This window comes from Mytilus trossulus, chromosome 3, assembly GCF_036588685.1.
Source record: "Mytilus trossulus isolate FHL-02 chromosome 3, PNRI_Mtr1.1.1.hap1, whole genome shotgun sequence".
Lineage (NCBI taxonomy): Eukaryota > Metazoa > Mollusca > Bivalvia > Mytilida > Mytilidae > Mytilus > Mytilus trossulus.
The window spans coordinates 52,955,073-52,973,258 of record NC_086375.1 but is presented as its reverse complement, the minus strand read 5'-3'; the positions used below and the strand labels follow the sequence as shown (position 1 = coordinate 52,973,258).

Genomic DNA, 18,186 nt, shown 5'->3' with positions numbered 1-18,186 from the left:
TTTTTATTTATTTTCTATTTTTAGATTGAAAAAATCATGTGATTCTGTCACTGTGTCACAAGCACAAAAGTTACCAAAATGACAGAGAGTGAAAAGAAGCCACTGTTAGGGTCTTCTGACGAAGAAGAAGAGAAACTTACAGGATGTGGAAAAACACTTTGCTGCAACCCGTTCAGATTTTTACACAGATATCTGATTTTGATTATCATGTGTTTCTTAAGTTTTGGTTTGTATACTTTTATTAATATGTTACTGCACTGAAAGTGTTTTGAAGAACATCTATTATGTTTCCTTTTTCTTGCTCAGTTGCTTAAAGAATGTTACCAATGGCAAGCTGTAGCTAAACTAGAGGGGACGAGGAGTTCCCCCTTGACTTGTGCTTAAAAAAATTAAGATTTATTTAAAAATTATTAAATTAACCAGACTAGATTTCGTTAACTTTGTCATTGCTCCTATACTTATGCAACAATTTGTTACTTATAAAGATATTTAAGTATTCACTCATCTTTACATTTATTATGCCAGAGTCGCATGATTCACTACTATGAAATTGACCAGACATTTGTAAAAACGTCACCATCCTTTTGAAATTCAAATAACAGTTACACATTGCTAAGGCTGAGGATGACATATTTTATACCTTCTAAGGGCTAGAGAATAGACCAAGGATGCATTAAATTCTAATTCACAAATCCAACAGAAGGTTATACTCTATTACACTTGCATGATGAAAAAAAGTTCCACAGCTACATGTATGATATTTACCTACAAAAACATCTTAAACCCCCCTGCCCATCCCATAATTATAATTCATAAAATTGCTGAATAATGATCCTCAGTCAGTTACATGTGTCTCTAGATAAATTAAAAGTTTAAGGTACGTACAACCCATTTCATTGTCTGACATGTCTGAGAGGTCTGAGATCAATATTAAGAGATATTTCAAAGAAAAGAAATTCTTGCCCTGTTTTTAACTTTAAAACAATCTGGATGTACCATGGTTGAAAAAATGATCTTACCCACTTATTTTTTATTAGAAAAAAGATTTCCAACAAAATTATTTAGCATAACTGAAGGTTTATTTCCAGGGGGGGGTTCTCCATGTTCATCATTGTGCATGTAAATCCCAGGCCACCCTCAGAAATAAAATGGTTCATGTAAAAACTCTTGTTGATATTTTAATAACTACCATGACTACTAGAAAACAACCACTATATAGCGAATTTGTGACTGAATTAAAGTATCTTATTATGTGAAAGCCTTACTTTAGCCAGGATTTTTTGTATTGGTATTGTCATCTGATAAAGTCATGCTGATTATAAGATGCACAATTTTCTCTGCTTTCAAAATCTTTCTGTTAGAACCTGTGGACCTGGAACTTATCCACTCTTGCAATTGGTAATATTAATTACGGTATTTTGAAAGCAAAGGGGCCTGGACTGAAGTAATTTTTGATTAACAGCATTGTCATATTTAAGTTATTAATAAACTGATAAAGTTGAATTCTTCTAAGAAAAAAGACCTGGATGCTTCATTCATGTACTTTGTATATATATAGATGCCTTATGACCCATCATGATCAAAACAAGTTAAAGAGCTGAACAATGAAAAAGTACAAAATGTACTTTAAAAAAAGCTAAATCCATCTTTCTTGAGGAAGTTTAAACAATAGATTCTTCATGATTACAAAATATAAGAAATGGACCCTCTCTATAGATAGGTAATTACATTAGATGAAGCTGTAAAACACTATCAAATTACCTTTTCATGCAATATAATTATGTGTGTGTAATGTTATTGTGATAACTTCACTGTTTGAAATTGCAGAGATATTCTTTAAATTTCTTTTTAGGCAGCTACTTTTGCTATGACAACCCAGCTGCCTTGCAAGACACCATGATAAAAGATCTGAAGATATCTGAAAGTGCCTTTATGGGATTCTATTCCTGGTACTCATGGCCAAATGTTATACTTTGTTTCTTTGGAGGTTTCCTAATTGACAAAACGTTTGGAGTACGACTTGGAGCAATTATTTTCAGTCTGTTTGTTACAGCTGGTCAGGTAAATACTGGTTGTTTATGTTTATAATGTAGAGGGAAATAAAACATTACCTGTGTTGATGTTACATTTTTATAAAAGAAAATTTTAAAAATGAACACAATTTTTTTTAGATAGTTTTTAAATTGTCAATATTTCTATTGTTTACTGTTTATTTAAAATTCCTTTGTAGAAATTTCAATAGGGAACATATTTTCCATTATTGTAGTATTTTTAAGCCATCCTTAGAGGTTTTGGGCACTGGCCTTCTTCTGTTTTTTTCTCGTCTAAATGATAAGGAAAAGTGACTTGTCTACCATCATTGAACATGTAGGTTTGATGTATAATATATGAAGAAACTGAAGAAAGCCAGAAACTTCTTTGATTGATTGATTGTTGGTTGCTGTACGCTTTTTTGAAATGGTTTAATTATTACAATGATAGAAAATTGACTTAACATGTAAAATATGTTTATAAAGAAAAGAAAACAAAAAATGGGTGTTGCATCACTAACACTGGTTTTCTCTTTATAGTAAAAATTTTTAATATTAAAGAAAAATCTGACTAAATTGTGTGGATATATATATATTAATCACTTTTTAGTATTTGTCGCATACATGAGTCATTCAACTTGAAAGTTTAAGTGATCTGGTTTAATTGAAGATATTTATGATCTAACACAGGATTAATCATATATTTTGTATGGGAATATACACAAGGAATTGAAAAAGAGAAAGAAAAAAAAAGAAATATGTATAAGAAAAAGGAGAAGATGCTTTATTTCCATCAAATGGGCTCACAAGGAGCATAATGCATATATATGTAGACGCTTGCTTTGCAAAGTCTGAAAGAAAATTTATTTTACAAGAAAAAATAAATGCCACTAGATACTTTGTGGTTACATTTATTTTTCATTTAAATAGATAGCAATACAATCACATTTTTTTGTTTTAGGTTGTGTTTGCATTGGGGGCATTAGTTAATAAAGTATGGTTGATGGATGTTGGAAGATTTATTTTTGGGTATGTGTAATTTTTGTGTCAACTTGACAAATCAAAATAGCAATACTAAAGGGAGAGAAAGCCAATAAAAAATATCATAATCAGTCCAGAATAGTATCTACATTATAAGGCATCAGTATCATAAAACTTTAATTTTCAGCAAAACAAAGAATAAAATTAAGATAAGAAGTATTTGACCTGACCTGACTTCTGATGTACCTATATCTGATGGTGATGCTACACAGTGATTGCACATACTAAGGTCACATTAAGAGGCGAGAACTATCTCTATTTTAACAGTTATTAACATATATTTGATGATTAAACATGAATATATTAATAACCATTGTAGACTTTAATGCTGTCATGAATTAATTTATGAAATGAAAGCAAGTGACCTTCACATTTAATACTTTGCCAAAAATGTGTCAATTTACAAATATTAGACATAGATTGTCCAAAAATATTAGTACAAGGACCATCAGAGCTACAGTCTTGGTGTTTCCACAGTCTCAGATGATAAGATACATCAGAAATATAACTCTTTAATGGGATTTGATGGCAGTCCATTGGGGAGCTAAATCTCTTCCCTGTCTTATATTTATAAGTTTCCAAAAGCAGTAAAAAAACATTTACCCTTATTAACCCCTTTAGAATCCTACCAACTGATGAATTGTTTACTTTTTTCTATCCTTAATATACATGAAGTATTTGTCATTAAATGTTTTAGCAATCACCAAATGGGGTACTGAATGATTTGCCATAACAACTTTACTTTTGGTGACTAATACATGTAATGTAATGTAGACTTTAATTTGTTAAGTCAAATAAGCAGCATAGGCTAGGCTTCATGGAGCATCTGGAAATCATTTGAGAGAATACAAATGTACATAAACAATGATTTTTTTTTTGATTTTTTTTTAAAGGTGGGGGGGGGGGGGTATTAGCACATTGATCATGTTTATTATATATATAGAAACTTGGAATATAAGGTTATACATATTTTGGGGTAATAAATTTGGTTCCAAAAGTTAGAATGGTTTAAATCGTAATGATAAGTAAAAATATAAAGTACAAACTTGGTTATAGAATTGGTGGTGAATCATTAGCTGTTGCACAAAATACATATGCAGTGAAATGGTTTCAAGGGAGAGAACTTAACATGGTGTTTGGATTACAGCTTAGTTTTTCTCGTGTGGTAGGTATATTTTCATCAATATTCCAACTGAGACATATTCAGAGAAAAAATTTAAAACATAAAGTATCATTTTTCAATATTTTCTATGTGTTAAAGTTTTTCAGTAATCAATAACTTTTAGAATTTTACCTAAGTTGAGCAGAAGGTTTTTTTTTATGAAAAAAGACTGTATCCAGAGCAAATTATTTTTTCTGCACCAATGGTACTTCTGAAATATTTTTTTATAATTTTTGTTTTCTTTATAACCTACAGGCATTAAAATATATTTATCTTGTGGTGCAATAATCAAGCAAGTGAAAAAATAAGCATGATAAGCATACTATGGCTTCTGAATTTTTGATATTTTTTCAGGGCAGTACAGTGAATATGAACATCATGCAGCCAATATATAAATTTGTCAGTAACAGTGGACATAAAGGATATGAATGTTTGGGCATTGTTTTATTTATAGGTAGGTATAATTATTTGTACAAACTGTTTTTTTAATAGATATGTATAGTTATTGTTGGCCATTTATAAATTATACATATACAATGTATAGTTTATTCAATTAATTTAGGGATGAAAAGAAGTGGTTCATATTTAACAAAGTACCAAAGACAAACAAAATACAATAAAGAGATGCGTTATAATTGCCACTGAGACAACTGTTCAAACAACATGAATGCCAGCAAGGATGGGTTACCTTACAGTCTTGAACAATGAGTAAACTTTGTTCTGTATATAATCAACTATAAAAGGCCCCAAAGTGACATAATAGGAAACAATTGTAACAAAATAGGAAACAATTGTAACAAGAAAACCAACTGCCTGATATAGATAAAACAAATAATAAAAAATACGACAGACAGCAAACAATGACAACCACTAAATAACTGGCTCCTGCCTTGGGATTACTATGACATAACTTAGTTTGAAATGTAACTAACATAAAGATAGCGATCAATTCAGCATTCTATATATTTTTACGACTATATTTTTCAGGTGGAATCATTTGTATATTATCACTCATATGTGCATTAGCTTTAGGATATTTTGACAAAAGAGCAGACAGAATATTACAAAGAAAACAGCTTACATCAGGTAAGTAAGATTTAAAAATATATTTCTGAAAAATATTCTCTCTTGAAGGAAGGTGGGACACCTTATATTTCAAACCCATCTTTTTATTAATGGTTATACATAAAGCAAACACATTCATGACGTTAGATTATTATCAAATCTTACTTTTTTAGCTCACCTGGCCTGAAGGGCCAAGTGAGCTTATGCCATCACTTGGCGTCCGTCGTCGTCTGTCGTCGTCTGTCGTCGTAAACTATTTCAAGAATCTTTTCCTCTGAAACTACTAGGCCAAATACTTCTAAACTTTAACTGAATTTTCCTTAGGGTATCTAGTTTATAAATTGTATCCGAAGTTTTGATCTATCAACAAACATGGTCGCCATTGCTAAAAATAGAACATAGGGGTCAAATGCAGTTATTGGCCTATATCTCAAAAACGAAAGCATTTAGAGCAAATCTGACATGGGGTAAAAATGTTCATTAGGTCTAGTCTATCAGCCCTGAAATTTTAAGATGAGTCAAACAACCCATTGTTGGGTTGCTGCCACTTAATTGGTAATTTTAAGGAAATTTTGCAGTTTTTGGTCATTATCTTGAATATTATTATAGATAAAGATAAACTGTAAACAGCAAAAATGATCAGCAAAGTAAGATCTACAAATAAGTTAATATGACTAAAATTGTCAACTGATCCCTTAAGGAGTTATTGTCCTTTAATGACAATTTTTCAAAATTTGTTGATCATATTTGCCAACTTTAAAAAATCTTCTCCTCTAAAACTACTCAACTAAATTCAACCAAACTTCAACTGAATGATCAGTAGGGTGTATAAAATAAAGTTTGTGTTTTATTTTCTATTTCGTCAAAAAACATGGCCGTCATGGCTAAAAATAGAACACAGGGTAAAATGCAGTTTTTGGCTTATATCTCAAAAACTCCAGCATTTAGAGCAAATAAGACAAGAAGTTAAAGTATTTATTAGGTCAAGGTCTACCTGTCCTGAAATTTTCAGCCGAATTGGGTAACTGGTTTTTAAGGTATAATGCCCCTGAATTGATGATTTTAAAGAAATTTTGCATTTTTTGGTTATTTTCTTAAATATTATTATAGATACAGATAAACTGTTAATAGCAAAATGTTAAGCAAAGTAAGATCTACAAATAAGTCAATTTGACCAAAATTATCAATTGACCCCTTAAGGAGTTATTGCCCTTTAAAGACTTTTTTCACAATTTGTTCATCATGTTGACTTACTTTAAAAAATCTTCTCCTTTGAAACTGTGGTATCAATTTCAGCCAAACTTAGATTAAATGAGTTTCAGAGTATCTAGTATAAATTTTATATTTTATTTCCTTGTATGTCAAGAAACATAGCTCCTATGGCTAAAATATAACATAGGATTTTTTTTATTTTTTTTTGCTTTTGAAGAAAATAGGACGATTCAAAAAACATTTAAATAAATTGAAAAGCCAAAATAATCATTGATGAGAGATTTAACCAAAAAAATTAAGGTGAGCGATTCAGGCTCTTGAGAGCCTCTTGTTTTGTCAACTAGACTTTGTTGATTAATGTTATTATTGTAAGTTATTGTGTTCATTACTATTGAGGATTCATTTCAGATAATTTATTTTTGGTTTAAAGTGAGACTTACATGTATTTAAAGTTTTTTTCTACATTGAAATTTTGTATTTTGAACACTATAACATATTATAGAGAGCAATTTTAAAGAGCTTTGAGTGCATTACACTGTGGATTCATTATTATTTATTAGATAACAATTTTCTTCAGAGTTTCATGGGTACATTTGAACCATAAATCCAAATGTTCAACAATGACAATTTTCTATAGGCCTTGTATGCAGAGATTGGAAAATGTCAAATAACCACGAAAATGCCAGTTTTCCTCAATCCACAAAAATAAATGAATCCACAGTAGTAACTTTGTAATACCAGATATTGACATCTTTAGTTTTCTGTCTCTCTGATGTTTACCCTATTTCTCCTGTTATTTAATTTAGGCAGGTGTATAGTAACTATGTCTCAATTTTTGGACAAACAAAATCTATGTTTACAATTGATTGTTGTAATTAATACTGGATTATGATTTTTATTCACAGAAGAAACAATAAGAATAACAGATGTAAAAGATTTTCCAGCAACAATGTGGTTGTTATGTGTTATATGTGTCATGTACTACGTAGCAGTATTTCCATTCATAGGCTTGGGTTTGTAAGTATTTGGATACCTGGTCCTTGTATGTAGGTGAATTTTGAGGTTTTTGTTTGCACATCTGATTAATGAGACTGATAAGCTATTGCCATTACTTGATGTTTATTGTCATCATTGTCAATCTTGAAGATATAATAATTGATACATTGATGGATGTTTAAGAAATTATTAATCTATTAAAGTCATAAGAAACCTCAAATTAAAAAAAAAACATGCATATGTTTTTATAACTAAATGGATAGTTTTCATTATACAACTTATGTACATATACTTTTTTCTGAGGAAAGTTCTTTAATTTGTCCATATTTAGAAGAAGTTTACTTATTTTTAATTGCTTGCTTCCAGGATGCAATTGCCGACATATTTTCCATATGCATAGTGACCTGAGCGTAACCCTCCTCGTAAAAATCCGGTGATCGCAATAGGCATGGATCTGTCATTAAAATAAACAATTATCTGATTGTACATGTTAAACACAGGCTCAATACCCATGCTTTTTGTTATTTGTTTACTATATGGTAACACTCAGTAAGCCTCGGCTTTAAACACAGCATTTATTGAGCAGCCATATTTGTTAAATCATAACAAACATAGAGAAATATATTATACGATATATTTGCGTAAAAAATTACCAAATCGTGCACAGATTTCTAAGTTTACAATATATACATGCATTGGTTCAAGAATTGGATAAACATTATTTTTCACCACTCACTGGTTTCATATGACTTTAACAGAAACTGTAAACAGCATAAATGATCAGTAATACATGATGGACAAAAATATCAAAATGACTGAAAACATTTCTTGACTTCTTAACAGTTTTTATGAGTCAATGCTTTTAGATGATGGTTTTCAAACAATTCTTTTTTAAACACATATTATTTGAAAAACTGTAGACAACAAAAATAAAATAATTATCAAAACATTATACTAGTGCCATGTTAGTGATCTAGACTCCAAGTAGACTCTAGTTCATGATTTGAGGATAGTTCATTGTTTAACTTATGTGTGCTGTTTTCTCATGTTGTGTTTTTATCATGGTTATGCTTCATTTAAGATTTTAATTATTACAGTTCAAATTCATTCAAAGGAGATTTATTTTCAAAATTTATTAAAGGGAGGCAATTCTGGTTCTGTCAACAAGACTGGATTTATTGTTTTACCTTTGTCTATATTTGGGTTGTTTTTTGGAGGATGTGTCTTTTTTACACTTCTATATATTAAACACATATTTTTGTGGGTTGTTAAAAAATATTTTTCATTGAATTGTATGAGTTTTTCACCATTTTATATTTAAGGAATGACTGTAATATTTTTTTCTGTCTATGAAGAAATAACATAAAAAATTTGGTGCACACTGAATAACAAAATAAGGTCAGCCAATCAGAAGACACGTTACATCCAAAATTAAATTATTTAGGAATAACACAAAAAAGAAAAACCTCAAAATCTCAATATAAAAAGTGAAATAAAATGCTCAACTTGACGTATTCTTCATTTGACAAGTATTTTATGTATTTTTCAGAGTATTTTTTGAAATGAAATGGAATTTTGATCCTAGTCTTGCTAACAATGTGAACAGGTATGTACCTAAGTCTATTGTAATTTGATTATTCCACATCTTATAAAGTCTGTGACCATATGATTATATTATATCATTAAAACAGAAGTTTATTTTTCCGATTTTCAATAGTAGTTCAACGAGCCAAGATTGTATTAAAAATCTTATCAAAATCTGAGAAAGCCCATTTACTGTTCCTTGACCATAACTTTACTCTTATGAATGTCAAATATTTTTTTATAAATTATCTTCACAAGGTAATTATTGTCTCTTCTATGATATATTTTTACAGAATGAAAGCATTACAATCCTACTCCTGTGATGACAGCCATGTAAATTATTTGTATGAAGCTTTAAATCTCAGACTGTAGAAAATCTAGATAATCCATATCTGAAATCCAGAGGCTCTATCCCCTTTAACTACAGTTAATTTTCTAATAAATCTAACTGTCTTTGCTCTATTTTAGTTTAGTATACATCATATCTGCTGTAGCTTCACCAGTGTTTGGATTTCTGATAGATAAAACTGGGAGAAATGTATTCTGGGTAATTCTGGGTACCACAGTAACCATTGGTTGTCATGCTTTATTAGCATTCACATTTATTAATCCATATGTTGCTATGGTAAGTTTTTTTTAATCTCCACAAAATAAGATGGATAAAACTGGTTCAGAATTTTTTCTTTCAATAAGGATGAAAAACATCAGAAGCTTAGCTTATATTATATGATATTTTTAAAAATATATTTGTTTAACAACAATTTGTAAAATACTATATAGTAACCTTAGCAACCACAGCTATCAATTATAATGAAAGTACAATTTGAAAAATCCATGAAGAATAATGTCATGTTAAAGAGTGGTGAAAGATACAAATGGGACATTCAAACTCACAAGTTGCAAATAAACTGAACAACATGTCCTAAAAACAAAAAGAAAAACAACAGGTTACAAAACAAAACATAGAAAACTAAAGGCTGAGCAAAATCAACCCCAACTAAAACTCACGTTCTCCAGGAGAGTGAACAAATCCTACTACATATTATCACTTATTGCTGAAGTAAGTACAAACCAGGAGATAAGCCTAATTCTGTAGGCCCCTTTAATTATATTTTTGCTTTCAAACATAATTCATGATTGTTTTATATTTTATTCACAGATTACTATGGGATTTTCTTATTCTGTCTTAGCCAGTGCTTTATGGCCAATAGCAGCACAAATAGTACCTAACAATCAACTTGGAACAGCTTATGGAATGTAAGATCGGCTTCATGTTATTTTAGAATTATTCAAAATCTGTCATTGCTTAGGGGTTCTACTGTGATTAAATACCAGTTGTCATATTAAAATAATTTTAACACATTCAATTGATTTTGGTCAGGTCTGCTGCTACCTTTCATATTTTTTTTAATTTAAGTTTAAGTAACCCTATTCAAATAACTAAAAGGCGACCAATATATGGTTATTATAGTTTTCCCACAGTTCAGTTATGATTTTAATGTTGGTTGATGGATGCAGTTGCATCAAATTTAAAAAGTTTTTTTTCTAATTCATTTTTTTCTTTTAAAAGTTTATGCCTTGTGACTGCAAATTTCTTAAATTTTAGACTTTTGTGATGTTAAATAATTGAATATGTACTTTACACTTTCAATATGTATATGTCAAACTAATGCCCTGTTAATTTTATTTTTTTAGTTCTGAAATGTCTTGATTGGATGAAATTAACATAAACAAAAATAATGAATTTCAAAATAAGAATTTATGAGTTATTTAAGTCATGCAAATGACATCAGTTTCATATTTTGAATATTTTACAGGGTATTCAGCATTTAAAGTCTATACATTTGCATTATTTATTTTGGTCGAATGGTGTACGGTTTGATATGAAAAATTTGTTTTACATCAGAAAAATGATTTATTTATATTATAGAATGCAAGCTATACAGAATTTAGGATTAGCAGTAGTAGCTATTATAGCCGGTGCAATAGTAGATTCTAAAGGATATCTAGTGTTAGAGGTCTTCTTTCTTGTTTGTCTCTGTGGTAAGTCTTTTTAGTTTTTATGAGTAATTCATAGTATTTTGAAATATTTGCTCTATGATTTCAAACTGTTTCCATATATTGAAAAACTGAAAAATCTGCCAAAATAGTATCATTTTGAGATTACGGGTAAGTCATTAAAGGTACAATTACCAATATAATTGCCAATTAGACAATATTCCACCAGAGCACTAATAACAAAAGTTAACAACTATAGGTCACTGTTTGGTCTTTTACAATAAGCAACACTGAATTATATGCATAGTCAGCTTAAGAAAGCCCTGAAGCAACAAATGTAAAAAAATTCAAATGTGAAAATCAACTGCCTTGTCTGTGTACAAAACATTTGACAAAAAATAAATATGATACACAGTAACAGACAAAAACAACTTAATTACTGGCTCCCAACTTGAGATAGACCCAAACAAAACTATAGCAACCCTCCCCTAATCATTGACAGTGGCATAAAAGCACAACATATGAAAAAACTATAAAATCAGTTGAAAATAGCTAAACTCATAAGATGGATACAAAGCAGAAAAACATATAACAGAAAAACAGACCAGAAGTGTATGTAAATACCTCCGCTACAAAAACGACCCTAAGTACAGATCTTAGATTACTTACAGTACACATCCAACATCTAATGGATTTAGTTTAAAGAAGTTATAAACACTCTGAGAAAAATATGACCTTTTGCAATGCCAAATTATAGGTAAATAGAATAATAAAAAAAACCTATGTGTATATTGGCAGTTTAGGTTAAATATAGATACAAGAAGATATGGTATGAGTGCCAATTAGACAACTCTCCATCTAAGTCACTATTTGTAAAAATAAATCTTTATAGGAAAAAAACAACAGCCTTCAACACAGAGCCTTGGCTCACATCAAACAGCAAGCTATAAAGGGCCAAGTATGTCAATAAACACTTGTCATTGCATCCCAGTGACAATACAGCTGACAGTTCTGCTTAAAAGTGACTAGTTCATATCATTTATTATCAAAGTTGTGAAGTTATTGAATATGTGTTATCAATTTCAGGGCCTAAAATATAGCTTTTATAATATCTTCTATTTTCTTTGAATTTCAGTTGCATTGATAGCTGCTGTACTGTTATATCTCTTAGATGCTTCCAGAGGTAGGAATACTATTATTGTCTACAAAAACAAATTTGCAGTTTGTCTTGTTTTATAAGGTTTTTGGTCTTAGTAAAACAGGGGAAATCTCAATGAAGTTTGATTTCTGAAGTTATACACACTTGCATTCTACAACTACATCATGTTACTTCAGAAATCACTGGCCAAGAAAAACTGAAAAAGTTGAGCACTATAAAAGCTTTGTTATGACATTTTAAAAGTCTAGTGTTTTTGACAATAAGGTTGATATTCATATTCAAAGAAGTTCAAAAAGTTATTTTTACTTATGGACTGCACTCAACAGAGGAAAGTAAAGAATTTGTAAATGCTTAGAATATTGATTATGATTAGTTTAGACACATGTAATAACATTTTGATCTTTTGACAGGTGGAAAATTAAATATGAGTGCTAAATTACGTCAAATAATGAAAGAAGAAGCCGACAGAGAAAAGGAAAAAGAAGAGTAAGTAATATTAAACGGAAAAGAAATAAAAATGATCTCTGTATCAGTGATATTACAACAATATATACGGGAATCTATATAATAAATATTCAACATTGTCTGCCTTAAAAAAACAGGGTGTTCTACAAAACAATTACAGCTATTACAGGGTCCAAAAATGGCCCATATCATATCATGTCCTTTCATATTCAAAAAATATTTAATTGTTCTAAAATAAATGCTAAAACTTAGTGGCAAACTAACTTATATGGTTTTGATTGTTCATTTTGATTTGGATAAGTTGTGGTAGATTTTTCGCTCTCCAAATTTGTCCAGAAAACTTGTTTGTATTACTATATGTGTTATTTTTTACTATATGTGTTATTTTATACTATATGTGTTATTTTAAAGCAGTTTCTTTACTGAAAAAAAAATGTTATTTATTTGTCATTAATTTTTGTGCTACTATGAGGACTCAAGGATTGAAAACAGGTCTGCTTTTGTCCTAAAGAAGAAGTTTTATATTTATGAAGTTTCTATAAGGTATGATAAGACCCCAGATGTTTTTTTTGGTCTGAGTGACTGTTTGTTCATCTATCTGTCCCTCTTCAGGTGGTAACATTTTTTGTAGTTTTTGATGAAGTATTAGTCCAGTCAACTTGAAACATAGTACACTTGTTCCCTTTGATAAGATCTTTTAAATTTTAATGCCAAATTAGTGTTTTGACCCAAATTTCCCAGTCCACTGAACAAAGGAATTAATAGCGAGAGTGGCATCTGTGTTCTATGGACACATTTAATTAGAAAGATGTGACTTATCTCAAACAACATAATGGTAAAAACATACACTTGTTTTTCTTTTTCAGGAAGAAGCCTTTATAAAGAAAAGAATTGTTGAAGTAAAGAAACTATCAAAACCAATGTGCCAAAAACCATTTTGAAATTACATTACAATATTAAAGAACAAGGCTGTATCTTTAAGTCATCTCTCTTGTGTGTGCAATATAAGATAACATGACATTATTTAAAATTTGTAGAAAACCTTGATTTTTCTTGAAGTCATTTTGATACTGGTAATGATATATGCCAAGAAGGGCAGTTCTGAATAGGTGCTGTAATTATTTACAGATATTTAAAGGTGCTACACAAGGATATATATATAATAGTAAAGAAAAGTCTTTCTCAAATTTACGAAAGCAATGCCCAGTTTTTATGCTAAAACATCGAAACAATTTTGTCTAAATTCTCAGTTAAATAAAGAAAAAATAGCATATAGATTTCTATAATACACTCTTCAACTCATCATTATTGCAAAATTCTTAAAATAAAGTAATCAGTAGTATTAAAACAAGATTTTGGACAATATTGACTGTTTTAAATCTTGGATACATTACTCTTGGTTCTTGGAATCAATTTACACTGTCCCGCCTATTTTCTGTTTTGAGTATAAACTTCATTAACATTCCTTGTCAAAATGTTGTGATAGTTATATACTGCATCATTTACCATAAGACCTTTATCATCAGCTTTCATTACAGATGTTGATATGTGAAAGATTGTACAAACTTAACCTTTTAAATATTTAACTTTTTTTTTTATTAAGTACACAGATTAAGTAATTTTTAATAAAGAAGACAAAAAAATAGGAAATATTTATAATGAGGTTATATATAGCCTTTTTTTCTGAACCAGGTAATAAAAAGAGCTTTTTATGCAATGTATGTCATTTTCAAAACTTAGAATAAAACTTAATACAAATTATAAAACAAAATGAATTCTCAATTGCAGTGTCATTGTGTATTTTTTCCCTAACAATTCACTAACTGGTTTTGGCATTTTTTCCAATTCTACGGGTGCTACTTTGACCTTAGTTTACAGGTTACAATCTCATATTCTAATGCAATAAGTATGTGACGACAATTTTCATTGGACGTTGATAAATATTTTGAGGGGTTAGATTACACGTTCTACCAGTCCGTAACTAAGAAAGCCACCATTTTGAATTCTGGGATATGTAATTTCTCAAAAAATAAACAAGATATTCACATTTTGAGCCTCAAAATCTTCTTTTAGTCTATATTGAAACCATTCTGAAGCGTACGAAAAGTAAAAATATGTTTAGTATTCATGTTTGACATCCAGAGTAAACACATGACGTCACATTGTTTAGACGCTAAAGACAATGCAACAGTTTCGCGGACTTTTTCATATATGCCATTTTTAAGACAAAATATTTATTAAATGACATTTATTTTAATATGTGGCATTAGAATGGAGATAACTGTATTGTATTTTAAGCTTGGCCTTCGTAAAACTTGAATTTACTGTCGCAAATATCCGTTTACCTATCTCCGCTCCGCGTCGCTAGGTAAACTCAATTTGCGACAGTAAAATCTACGTTTTACGAAGGCCAAGCTTAAAATACAATACAGTTATCTCCTAAATCATTTAACATTAAATCAATTTCATAATTTCTTTATACAATTTCTTCTAGGTTGTTAATGTAATGTATGTACATTCATTTCATTTGTTTGATCTGAATATTATTTTGTTCTTTAAATTTGATTAATAAAAAGTGATTCTAATTCTGATTAAGTTAATTAATTGTAAGAATTAAAACACAAATTTAAAATATATGTTTATACAAAAAACAAAATTGTATACTCATTACAAATATCTCCATGTGATATGGGTTCTATCTGTGTTCTGTCAATAGTGGTTTCTGGTTTTAATTTATGTAATCAAACAATAATTTATACCTAGAATATATGAAAAAAACATTTGGTTATTAACATAATTTTGTTTTAAATATTGTATATTGTGTCGGAAGAAGAACCTTTTGTCTGGCCTTGCAGTAGTTGTTAAGGTGAGACTTAGACATGCTGTTTCCGCTTGTGTTGACTGCAGTGTCATAGATTTGTTAAAATTTGAGATTAGGTTGTAGAGTAACCACTTACAGTTAGCGCTGATATTTGGTTATATTAGCATTGGCACATCTCATTTCTATGGAGATTATTTAACCCTGCCTTGTATTGTCAGTCATGGTCTTTTGACTTGTGAAAGTTTGATAGTTTAAAATTTAGTTAAGTTTGTTATTAGGTCAGTTAAAAGGAAACCTTTAATGGCAAGTCATGATATTTAGTATGATGTTGTATTAGCATTAAATATCTTATGAAAATTATATTACTCAGTCACTATGTTGACTTTGAAATTTTTGCACAGTTTACATGTAAAAGTTTGATTAGGTCAGTTTAAAGGGAACCACCAATGATAAGTTAATGATATTTTGGTATGCATTTGGTTAGATTTCAAGGTTCATAGAATGAAAGTTTGGCATAGTTAACATGCTAAAGTGTTGCCATTTTTATTACAATATTTACATATTATGAACTATGAAAGTACATACAGCTAAGAAATATATCTGTGTCAACAGTGTATGTTATTTTGTATATTTGTAATTCAAAAGTTGTAATAAATTTTAAACTATTTTTTGAATTTCTGTGATTTTCTAAGATTGTTTGACACTCAGTAAGAGGTACAGGTTTGTCATTACATCAATTCAATATCTTTAGGAAGTATACTGGGATTTGATACGACTGTCATACAAGTGAGATGTTTAGCTAACTTTAAACCCAAGTTTAATTCACCATTCTGTACATAAGAACATACCTGTATCAAGCCTAAAATATAACAGTTGTTATCTATTCGTTTGATGTGTTTGAGCTTTTGATTTTGCCATTTGATTAGTGACTTTCTGTTTTGAATTTCTTCAGAGTTCAGTATTTTTATGATTTAAATTTTTTCAGTACTTACCTTTATTCATGCTTAGTATGAATTACCCAAAGCTAAGTAAATATTTGTTTACCTGTATATTCATGTCTATAGATGTGTATCAGGTATATATATTCAAATTATCCATCGGATAGACTAATTGGGACATTAAAAGGATGTACACACATTTACAAACGAAAACAAATAACAATAAAAAGAAAAAAGATTGATGATAAAATAGTGAAGTTGAAAACGTATTGACAAATGGAAACAATTGAATAACAACCAAAGACAAACAACACTTTACAAAACACAACATAGAAAAGACTGAGCAACACGAAGTTCATCAGAAACCTGGGATGATCTGGGATTTGTAGGATGCAATTTGAAAAAGCAGGACGGAGTTTTTAGTGAAAAAAAGGGAGGATGAGCAACTTTTCACCTAAAAAATGTAGGATGACGATGTATGTAAAAAAAATCCGGATAAGCTAAAAAAAAAAGAAAAAAGCAAAGACTGAATAGAATGAAAAATAAAAAGGCAGGTCAGATATAACAAGTAAAAACAAACTTCAGGACCCTACCCCCACACCCACCCCAAAACCCCTTCCCCTCTTAAAAATTGAATGTTAGCTCCCTTCAAATTTGAATTAACTAGTGAGAGGATACTACGCATATATAGCGAAACATGAAGTTAAAGGATATTGCTAGCTTCTTTTCATTTTTAAGAAAAACACAAATGAATATGAATAAAGGACCAAATTTACAAAAGACAATAATTCCGTTGCTTCCCAACGGAATGATTGTTATTTTTTGATAGACATATTTACGTTACAAGTATGATCTTGATACTGGCAGTTAATTTTAATTAAAACGGAGCGATGTTTTTATCCGATTTATCCCCTTTCTAAAACAAGATCTTTGTATTAACTTTGGTCATTTGTAGATATTTAAGCCTTTACAACTGACCCTAAGCTTATATAATCAGACACATTTCAAAGTCGAACATATATATTAAGGTTATGCAAGTCAAGATATTACATGAGCGTGAAGTTAACAAAATTGACCTGTTGGATTTATGGATTTATCCCTTTCTAAAAAGATATGTGTATATAATTTGGTCAATCTTTTCCTATTAAAATAAAGTTGAACTAATTCTTTCAACATTTTATTTTTAATCTACAAACAGTTTATATAATACGATTTACAAGCAGAAAAAGACATAGTTGGGGACTTTGTTTTTAAGGAACATTAACATATTTGTCACGGAGGTATGGTATGAGCTTTGCAAACTTTGGGTCTTTGAAAATAGATGTATCACGAATGATCATAGATCCATTAAACTTTTCAATTTCGATTCGTCTACACAACGTTACTTTCTTAACCCATTCTATGTCTTTATGTTCACGTTCAGACCATTGTCGAATTCCTTGGCAAAATCTTATATTATTTGAATCTTGTGTCTCATCTAATTTTGGTCCCTTTGTTTACTTATTTCGCACATAAGTGTTGACAATGTTCTTCCCACAAGTTTTAAGATACAAGTAGCTAGTTGAAAGATATATAAATATGGAAATTTCACAATTGTAATCTAGAGGTTTAGAGTCAACACTTTTGTGCTGACATGAATTTTCATTGATATAGATTAGGCTGTTGGTTTTCCCGTTTGAATGGTTTTACACTAGTAATTTTGGGGCCCTTTATAG

General features: G+C 29.8%; 1 protein-coding gene across 1 annotated transcript; it reads left to right on the top strand.

Moving 5' to 3' along the window:
- The first annotated feature begins 12 nt into the window (after positions 1–12).
- Positions 13–14,255, top strand: LOC134711818 (major facilitator superfamily domain-containing protein 1-like). The gene is made up of 14 exons (XM_063572718.1): positions 13–226; positions 1,853–2,061; positions 2,992–3,059; positions 4,128–4,236; positions 4,588–4,687; positions 5,221–5,319; positions 7,416–7,527; positions 9,056–9,112; positions 9,559–9,715; positions 10,250–10,347; positions 11,021–11,133; positions 12,224–12,271; positions 12,658–12,733; positions 13,579–14,255. Exons 1-14 carry the CDS (start codon positions 79–81, stop codon positions 13,592–13,594), a joined length of 1,410 nt encoding a protein of 469 aa, XP_063428788.1. The 5' UTR covers positions 13–78; the 3' UTR covers positions 13,595–14,255.
- The last annotated feature ends 3,931 nt before the right edge of the window (positions 14,256–18,186 follow it).

What these genes read in the sequence shown, in the direction of transcription:
- LOC134711818 (XM_063572718.1), top strand. Translation starts at nt 79, where the DNA reads ATGACAGAGAGTGAAAAGAAGCCACTGTTAGGGTCTTCTGACGAAGAA. An exon ending in AAGAAAACAGCTTACATCAG is followed by an intron (nt 5,320 to 7,415) that starts GTAAGTAAGATT and finishes TTTTATTCACAG; the next exon opens with AAGAAACAATAAGAATAACA. An exon ending in TCTCTTAGATGCTTCCAGAG is followed by an intron (nt 12,272 to 12,657) that starts GTAGGAATACTA and finishes ATCTTTTGACAG; the next exon opens with GTGGAAAATTAAATATGAGT.